Below are 10443 nucleotides of genomic sequence, written 5' to 3'. Positions count from 1 at the left end.
CTGTGTATTTCATTGTATTCATTGTCTTCTTTTTTCATTGTATTTCAATGTATCTCACTATATTCCATGTATTTCATTGTATTCACTTTCTCGCTATATTCCATCAATGTATTCATATATCTTTTTAATTAATATAAATTATGTATTTTATGTGTTTAGATTTATAATTGTGTTTGTTGAGTTATATAAGGGGTCTATTGTGTTAATTGATTCACTTTCCGTTTAAAAAGAGTGTAAACCCCTGTTTCACGCTGTGAATACAGTCGAATACAATAATCTGTCCAGTTGTAATCCCATATTTCACGCCATGAATACAGTCGAATACAAAAATTTGTCTAGCTGTAATCTCCTGTTTCACGCCTAGAAATGCTACTGTATTCATGAATACAGTAGCTTAAATACATCGAATACACTCTAAAAAATCTGAAAACATAGCTATAGTAAGTAATATAGTAAATGGTAGCTACAACTAGGTAATAACCACTAAAACATAATGATTTATGAAAGTTTCTCTTAGATATATAATGGGCTTGTGGATTATGATTGACACCAATCCATTAAGAATGTGAACCCAGTTAACTACTCGTTTTACTGTACAGCCCAAGTTGAACAAAGGAAAAGACCATCCAACAAATACGGGAAAGAAAATTAGAAAAAATCAGATTTATAATTGGTAATTGAAAAATAGTTACAGTTTCAAAAATAATCGGAATTTAAGCACTTTTTCATATAAAGATAAAATCTGAACAAAAGCTCCTCCAAAAACCGAAAAAATTCCTGCATAATATGTTGGAGTTCGAACATAATATGCTGGAACTTTATACGTAGGAGCTCCATAATTCAGCATATTATGCTCGAACTTTCCAAGTTTCAGTAAAATAGTGGCTGTTTTTTAATGACTTTACAAATAGTGACTATTTTCTAATTACCAGTCAAAAAACTGACTAGCATGTGCTATTTTCACAACAAATACAGAAAATAGATATCATTATGTTTGTAACTGGGTAACGGGGAAATTGAAAATTATTACCTAAAACTTTTGAATTAGACGACTCAACATTGTACAAAATCAGGTAGAATCTAAGGTTTCAAAACCGCCATCCATTCAACATTAACATTTCCAAGTGTTTGACCGAAGAAAAAGAACTAAATCCACATCAGGGTGTATAAATATAGCCGATGGAGGTATAATATATGCATAATTTATGTATTATATATGTATAATTGTGTATAATTAATATATAATCTATGTATATTGCTAAAAAAATTAAACAATAAATATAACCGGCTATTTGTGTAAATATCCCAAAAATAAAGTATTTTTTCCTATTAGTTTAACCTTTTAAATAAGATAATTTCACAATCTAACATGTAACAATAGTCATGTTCAATCCACCTATAAGAATAATTGAGCAGGAATAGTAGCTACTTGCTGGTTGCTAGAATCAAGAAAATAACAGTTTTGGATCACATACGGCAAAAAATAAATCCGAACAATATATACTTACATATATGAGATTGAGGATAGTTGCAGCTCCAATTGGTTACACCTTATTACATCCTGACCTTGCTGCTGACTCCATATTCCCCACAACTAGACTGACGCATATACATTAAATTTTATACCTATCATAAATAAGTAGTAAATATACTAATAATTGATTTAAATTTTAAATCTGTCTCTGTGTTTAAAATTGCCTAACTTTCCCTGAGAATCCGTGGCAGAACGCTAGTTGCATGTTTATTAGATGACTAAAGAAACATTTAAGTCATACCTCGATTTATTTTCATATGTAGTATATTGTAGAAGATATGAAATTTAATTCGGGCTTCTGCAAATCAATTCGATGTAGAAGTTGGCAGTGGTTTGACGTAATGGATGACCTATTTCTCTAAATGCCCAACAATTTGCTATTTCTTAATCCTGTATATAATTCAACTCAATGGCCATTTTTCTCGTTTTCAATTAAAGAAGAAATGCAAGTAAGCATGGTATGTTTGAGAATCCATTATATGTATTATTTGACTATTTCTAATTCGGCCCAACACCCATTCTAGTTAAGACATCAGTGGACACTGATTTGTTATAATAACTTAAATTAGAGTATATTTTTATATACAATCAATCTCAAGGTGTATATGTCTCTTAGCAGTAGGAGTTTCCAAAGTTCGAAATCCCCTTCGTCGATTTAATACCCTAAAACCATCCTAAACTATCATGTTTTTGTCAGTTTCCTACTTAAACTATCCGGTGTCTCCAAAACCCCCTTGAACTATATCTCCCTAGTTACTAAAAACCCCTTCGTCGATTTGTTCCAGCTGTGTATGATGCACGCTCCCAATTAACTTTAAACTGTGAGTTTACAACACATGGCTACTTAGTTAAGCATAATTTAATTATTATTTTACTTAATGATTTGAACTAATAATCAAAAATAAAAAATGGGTAAAAGCCTTTGTTCTTCCATCTCCTCCAACAATGGTTACCCCTTCTATCAATCTGGATTTTCACCATTAACCTTCGGTTTCACTATAATTTTTTTCACACTAACCTTTGATTTCACGGTAGTTTTTGGTTTAGCCAGAGATTTGGGATTTAAAAAAGCTAGGATTTGACAAGAAAGAGAAGTTATAGAGAAATAAATAAAGAAAAAATAAAAAAGAAAGGTAAAGTTTACTAGAAGAAATAAAGAAAAGAAGAAAAGTTAANAGACTCATAGATCTTCAATTTGGTGGGTAGATCACCCCGTAATTCCAAGTATATTGGGAGAAAAGCTTAATAACATTTGACCTAAAGTTTAAGTAAAACTATGAACCTAAGTTGCAACAACTCTTGTCGACTTTTGTTTCATAACTCATTTGACTTCAAGACTATGATACTGATATTTTATAATTCATATACCTTAAAATACGACCTCTTGAGAGTATTAAGCACCCCTAGGTTTACCCAAAAATATGGCTGACAACATCCTTGATTCGTTTAACTTCTAATACTTGTTAACCACCCTTATACACCTTTGTATCATTTAAGACCAATAGGATTAATCTCTTATCATCTCAAAGATAATCTCTTCATGGATTTACGTCGACGACCTTATGGCATGAACTAACGTATGTGAATATGGGTTGTAACAGAAAATCTCGAGGCCGACGCCTTAGCTAATCTCACATCTGCAGCTGATGTGGCAAGTGATGCAAATGCCTCGGTTATTGATTTATTTCATTCAGTTCTCGGCCCTGAAAAAAATGAGGTAAATTTTAATATTTAACTTGGGATTGGAGGAACGAGATTGTTGCTTTTTTGCAGTATGGATCCGTCCCTGATGACAAGAAAAAAGCTCATGCGCTTCGAAAAAAGGCTACCCGGTTCTGCTTAAACCAGGGCAACCTATATCGTAAAATGTTCGGTGGCCCCTTAGCCAGATTCCTCAGACCCTCTAAAATGGAGTCCGTAATGAGGGAAATACATGAGGGGCATTGTGGGAATCACGCCGGAGGAAGATCGCTGGTAAGAACCTTAATTAGTTATTACTGGCCTAAAATGGAAGAAGAAGCAGAAAGTTTCGTGGCTAAATGTGATAAATGTCAAAGGTACGGTAACAATATGCATAGACCCGCGAAGTTATTACATCCGGTCATCGCACCGTGGCCATTTATGAAATGGGGAATGGATATCGTGGGTCCATTGCCACAAGCGAAAGGACAGGTAAAATTTCTGCTCGTACTCACTGATTATTTTACTAAATGGGTAGAGGCAGGAGCATTCAAACAGGTACGAGAAAAGGAAGTCAGAGATTTTATTTGGCGGAATATTATATGCCGATTCGGTGTACCAAAGGAAATCGTATGTGATAATGGCCCTCAGTTTATAGGAGCTCAAATCACAGAATTTTTTCAAAGCTGGCATATTAAAAGGATTGCATCAACACCTTATCATCCGGTGGGTAATGGGCAAGCAGAGTCAACAAACAAGATTATCATCAACAATTTGAAGAAGCGTTTAGAAGAGTCAAAAGNGAACACCCTTGCATAGTCCACTGGCTAAGGGTTTGAACACCCTTATTGAATTTTCTGGCTTCGCCACGACTAGCCGTAGCCCTTCAAATTCTACTGTCCTTTTTACCTTTACAAACAGAGGTGGTAGAGTGGTCCTCTTGTTAAATGACTGTTTAACAACTCCCCGGGTCCCGGCCCAGATCCAAGTCCATGAAGAGTTCCTCGTGATATACACTGAAATCGCTTCCTGCTAATGAATGAATGCAAATAATGGTGGGTAGCCTTTCCATTAAATTTTAAAAGGTACTCACTGTCTGCGTTGCTCGTTGATTGGAGGCTGAGCCGACTGATTAATACGCATATGAATGTCATTGTGTCTCTATATGAATGAGATATCAAGTTTTATAAATCTGGCCTTGTAGTTGTACAACATTAGATTTTATGAATCTTAAGAACTGATAGAATCAGAAGCACACGACAGTGCGGTTTAGCGGTCAATAAGTGAGTTCTAATTTTGAAGATTAATAAGGTTCAAACTCTAACATAGACAGAAATAGTAGACGGATTTTTTCATATAACTTTACTTTAAACGGTACTACTTGATATCTATGTTGGTAAAAAATAGAAAGTATCTGATAAAATAATTAAATGTGCACAAGCTAACTTTAGATACCACCACACAAAAAAAGGGTCGACAGAACCAGCAATAATATTAACAAAGTAGTACTGCTTAAAGTCTTGGAGTAACGGTAAAGTTGTCTCCGTGTGATCTATAGGTCACGCGTTCGAGCCGTAAAATCAACCTCTAGTGCTTGCATTATGATAGGCTGATTACATTATACCCCCTTGGTGTGTAGTCCTTCCCAATATTGCATGAATAAGGGATACTTCGTGCACCGGACTGCCTTTTCTTTTTTACTACTTAATCTCATTTCAGGGCAGAGCAGAGTCCAAAATATAAAGGAAGGAACCCTTGTTCCCTGAAAACAACTCATGCTTATTAACTAGGAACAAAGTATGTCGTCAGTGACTTTGTCAAATTACAGTGAGTTGATCAAAAGCTTTCTATCAGTGTTACCGCAGTTAGCTTTAATTGATGAGGCAGTAGAGCTAATAAAAAGCATACAAAGCCTTAATTAGGATTTTTAATGGCGAGAAGTAATAATGTAGCGAACATTGAATGCCCACGCGGTTTCGAGGAAGCAGAAAAAGAGAGAGAAGCAGCTGACTTTAGCTCATCAGCTCCCATGGCAGGAGTAAATGCTCTTGCTGTCACCTTTTGACTCTTTTCACTATTCTTATGCTTATTTAATTTAATTTTGGGTCAGCGTATTGTCTCTCACATCACTTAGCAGGTCTTTTTTTTTTTTCTTCTATATATGCAGATCAAACAAACCTTAGCCCCTTAGACCTTTGTCTCTGCTTTTTCCAAGAAGAGAAGAAAAAGTTAGTAGACTACTCATTCTTGTATATATAAAAAAAGACGAGGAGTATTACAGAAGAGTTGAGAACAGAAGGGAGAGATGGGTAGACCACCTTGTTGTGATAAAATAGGGGTGAAGAAAGGACCATGGACTCCTGAAGAAGATATTATGTTGGTCTCTTATGTTCAAGAACATGGTCCTGGGAATTGGAGAGCAGTTCCCACTAATACAGGTTTAACTTCTTTTGCTTCTCACAATTTATTAAACAGCTTCTTATATCGGATATGTCAAAGTGTAATGAGTTAATTAACTCAAGTAAGTGTTTGTTTTCATGTAGGGTTGCGCAGATGTAGCAAGAGCTGCAGGTTAAGGTGGACTAACTACCTAAGACCAGGAATAAAGAGAGGTAGTTTCACTGATCAAGAAGAGAAGATGATTATCCAGCTTCAGGCTCTTTTAGGCAACAAGTATACTCTCATTCCCTTATACCTATTTTGAGTTTTTCTTTTATAGTAGTAGTTGAGTACTTTTTTTCTGGGATTGAAATACTAGAGGTCTGGTATAATTCTTGTATGGTTAAGATTGTCCTACATTGGTTAATGCAATGTGTTGTCGTGTTCTTACACAATTCTTGTCTCATAAGCAGACTCATCCTGATTTTTGGTCTACCTATTATTGACACCTATATGTTATGTTGTCCACACTTTAAATTTCAAGCACTGGACATATGGGGTGTAAGAATATTACTCCATTGAGAGGATGAGATGTTGCCAATTTCTGCTCATGTATTCTTCGATACTAGAATAGTATAGGAGAAATTTTCGTAAATAATGTAGTAATAATAATTACTTATTTTCCTTGGGACTTTGTTAAATTAAATATATAAAATTATGTTATTGACTAATTGCTGTGTTCCTGTAACAGATGGGCTGCCATAGCTTCATATCTCCCGGAGAGAACAGATAACGATATCAAAAACTATTGGAATACTCATTTAAAAAAGAAGTTGAAAAAGCTTGAAACAAGTGATTTATACTCTAAAGAAGGACATTGTTTATCACCTTTAGTCTCAACCTCGAGAGGCCAGTGGGAAAGGACACTTCAAACAGATATAAACACAGCAAAACAGGCTTTACAAAATGCCCTGTCGCTTGAGAAATCAAGCCCAATTCCCGAATATACGACCACTGATGTGAAGCCCATAAATCTTGGCTGTTACTCATACATAAAACAAGAAGGAGAAGTGTCTACTTCTACTTATGCATCCAGTGCTGAAAACATAGCCAAATTGCTTAAACAATGGACCAGAAGTGATTCAACAAACATTTCTGAGCAATCAAAAGCTTCATCAAGTACTCAACTCTCTAGTAATAACAATGCCACGACCGAGGAATTTGAGTCACTTTCCAGTTTCGAGTCATTTGAACAGTCAAATTCAGATCAATTTTCACAGAGTTTGACACCTGAGGCTGGTAAATTACACTGTGAAATCAGTAAAAGAGAAGTGGATGTTCAAGTACCCTTGTCAGTAATGCTGGAGAGTTGGCTTTTTGATGAAAATGACGATTTGCTAATTTAGAATTTTTTTTTTTTTTTTTTGCTTTTCCATTTGGGGATTCTATTTGTTGCATTATGTTTTTGTTTCTTACCCCAAGTACTAGAATTTTACCTAGTTATGGATGTGACATCCTCATTCTTTTTTTTTTTCTTTTGTTTTTTTGGCCAGGTATGACGGTTTTAACATTAGTGTATATTTAGCTAATTCTTAAATTGTCTATTCGATTAAGCAGAGAGGAATTTTGTTCTTTGATAATATGGTATGTATCTATCACTTAGCCTCGTGTTTCCTATGAATCGAAATATTTATCATACTAAGATTAGTATGTTGAATTCTAGGAAAGATGACTAGCTTGTTCTTTTATCATATTCGTTACACTCTCATTTATAGCTTGTTTGGATTGTTATTATCTATCGTTTCATAATGTATCGTATTGTATTGCATTGTACTGTATTGTTCGATCAATATAACGTTTGGATAGATTGTATTATTTTCCGTCGTTATTGTATGGGTCGAAATCTGACCCTAAATAGCTGGAGGCAATAAAAAAGTTCGACCCCGTCTTGGCCGTGTCCACGAGGCGTAATGGCGACGGGCTCCACGGTCCCTGTCGAGGTCAAGCCGTCAAAAAGCTTACATCGCGGGATAAGCGTACGGTCTTAGATAAGTAACAGCGGACTGTCGCGGGAAAGGAGACTGGTCAAAGACCGTTGGATAAAAGGGAACATTGCTGATATATAAAGAAAAGGAGGGAAATGTGAAAAGGGGACTGGCCATGACTAACAAGTGCAGTACTACGAAGCCAAGGGCAGGACCTTCCATTGTAATCCAAGTCTTTCACATATGTAAGCTTACCGTTTTCACTTAATGCATGATAGCTATCTCAAGAAATATTAAACTAGTTTATTCTCTTTCAATTTTTATACTCATTATATTGTAATTTAGAGTTAATTACCTTTGGTTAAGATCTATCCTCTATTCCATTCATTAATTAGTTTAACGAAAAGTTTAATACTTTTTGGTCAAACAATTTGACGCCGTCTGTGGGAATTTCATAGCCAAAGTTGTTAGTTTCCTTTAGATCCAGAGAGTCAGCGGAATATCGCTACCAGGCTGTCATGGCCTCACCTTCTCGGCGCTACCACCCACTTGAAAGAGCGATAGGTAAGCCTTCGAGACAACCGTACCAATCTAGGTCAAAACGCTACCTAAAGTGGAAATTATAACCAATATCTATGAAAAACCCACTTCTCGCCCGTAACAGTAGGTTTGACACGACGAACGCACGTTCAAAATAGGATCCCGGTCACTAGCATAACCACAACCCTATTTTCACCCTACATATGGGCCCGTACTCCCATCCCTTGTGAAGGGATAGCAGCCTGCTGCGCGGCCTTCTGAAAGAAAGGGCACACCCTACCCTATTTTCACATTCCCACACTCACTAGATGGTCTATGAATGGAGTATGACATGTTTCTCTTGTCATTGGCGCAAATCGGACAAGACCGGACCGGGACTCGATTTCATCCCATCAGCGAATGAGGCGGTTCCAACCCATGCGGAACCTAGGCGCTAGTAACACGGAGCCGAACACGGCCGCCAAATCTGAAACCATCATCCGAGCATCAGGCGGAGCGAGTAACACTACAACGTCAATCTTTCTTTCACTGACTCGTCAGGCCGAGGTAACAGAAAATTTCATTCTAGTTTATCTTCACTCCTTTATCGGTTCAAATAGGTGAACGCAAGCACACGCGCGGGCAAGCAAGCAGAGGAGCATTCCAACTAGAAATAATGTAAGGAAAACTACTACAAAACAATTGAAATATCACCCACCTCAAATACTCCATCTTCTGAAGGATGACGTACCTCAAGTCATACCCTTTTAGCAAGGCGATGAACAGGACGTCGCAAAACTCAAGTATGGTTCATCGTCCAGCCTACCGACTACTTCTCCAGGCGGAACGATGAAGGGACCGGATACATGAAAGCTCCTCCAATATATGTATGAAACGAACATGTACAGTATTCTCCAGTGAATGAAATAAAGCATCATTTCATACTCTCCACCTGAGTATTCTTCAATGTAAGCGAAGTTAAGCAAAACTGGGACTTACCCGGGAAAGACCCGACATCCTCCCATAAAAACAAAACCGAGCACGCCTGGACCACCCCGATGCATATATAAACAGTACAAAAACCTGTAAAGCTCTAAAAATCCTCGACAATGAGATAATGGGTTAACATTTCGACCTCAGCTCGAAATAACACCCCTACGGCCAACGGCCGTCGCTAATTGAAGAATTTGACCTCGCTGGAATTGCAATGGATTAAAATTTCGACCTCAGCTCGAAATAACACCCCTACGGCCAACGGCCGTCGGCAATTGAAGAATTCGACCTCGCTCGAATTGCAAAGGGTTAACATTTCGACCTCAGCTCGAAATAACACCCCTACGGCCAACGACTTAAAGAATTCGACCTTGCTCGAATTGCAATGGGTTAACATTTCAACCTCAGCTCGAAATAACACCCCTACGGCCTACGGTCATCGTCGATTGAAGAATTCGACCTCGCTCGAATTGCAATGGGTTAACATTTTAACCTCAGCTCAAAATAACACCCCTACGGCCAACGGCCGTCGCCAATTGAAGAATTCAACCTCGCTCGAATTGCAATGGGTTAACATTTCGACATCAGCTCGAAATAACACCCCTACGGCCAACGGCTGTCGCCAATTGAAGAATTCGACCCGCTCGAATTGCAATGGGTTAACATCTCGACCTCAGCTCGAAATAACACCCCTACGGCCAAAGGCCATCGCCGAAAGAAGGGTTCGACCTCGCTCGAAGTATAAAGGGTTAACATTTCGACCTTAGCTCGAAATGACACTCCTACGGCCAAAGGCCATCGCTGAAATAGGAACTCGATCTCGCTCGAATTCTGGTGGGTCAACATTTTGGCCTTGGCTTGAAATAACAGCCTTACGGCCAACGGCCATCGACAAACTAGAAGTCAATCTTGTCCGAACGTATGAGTCCGGAGTGACTTCGTACGGACTCACGCGACGAGATCCTACTCTACCCTGTCAATGTCGGATTCTGGAATCAAAAATCAGGGAATCGTTACACAAAAATCCGAAGGTCTACGCCAAAATGAAAAGATGTAACAAACAAGGAGAAGGGAAAGAAAATCAAAGGACATACAAAGGCGAAACAACTATTTAATTCATATATACGTGCTTGAAAGCTACACTTTACAAACGGCCCAAACGGGCCCGGAACAAAAGAAAGAATACAGAAGTAGCAACAACTTTTCACTCAGCGCCATCCTCATCATCATTTTCTTCAGGAAACTCCTCCTCAACATCGACGTCATCGCCGGCCTCTGGTGTCGCAGGGTCGTAGCCGCAATTTACGCGAGCCTCTCGTGCCTTCACCCGGGCTTCTTCATAAGCGGCCTCAG

At 37.9% G+C, this 10443-nt stretch overlaps 1 protein-coding gene across 1 annotated transcript; it reads left to right on the top strand.

The window, feature by feature from the left end:
* The first annotated feature begins 4959 nt into the window (after positions 1 to 4959).
* LOC109236885 (myb-related protein 306-like) lies at positions 4960 to 7233 on the top strand. Its single transcript, XM_019403125.1, has 4 exons — positions 4960 to 5252; positions 5382 to 5652; positions 5758 to 5887; positions 6345 to 7233. Exons 2-4 carry the CDS (start codon positions 5520 to 5522, stop codon positions 6997 to 6999), a joined length of 918 nt encoding a protein of 305 aa, XP_019258670.1. The 5' UTR covers positions 4960 to 5252; positions 5382 to 5519; the 3' UTR covers positions 7000 to 7233.
* Positions 7234 to 10443: the final 3210 nt, after the last annotated feature.

Source organism: Nicotiana attenuata, unplaced genomic scaffold (assembly GCF_001879085.1).
Source record: "Nicotiana attenuata strain UT unplaced genomic scaffold, NIATTr2, whole genome shotgun sequence".
NCBI lineage: Eukaryota > Viridiplantae > Streptophyta > Magnoliopsida > Solanales > Solanaceae > Nicotiana > Nicotiana attenuata.
The sequence above is the reverse complement of the archived record's forward strand: the minus strand, read 5'-3'. Positions and strand labels throughout refer to the sequence as shown.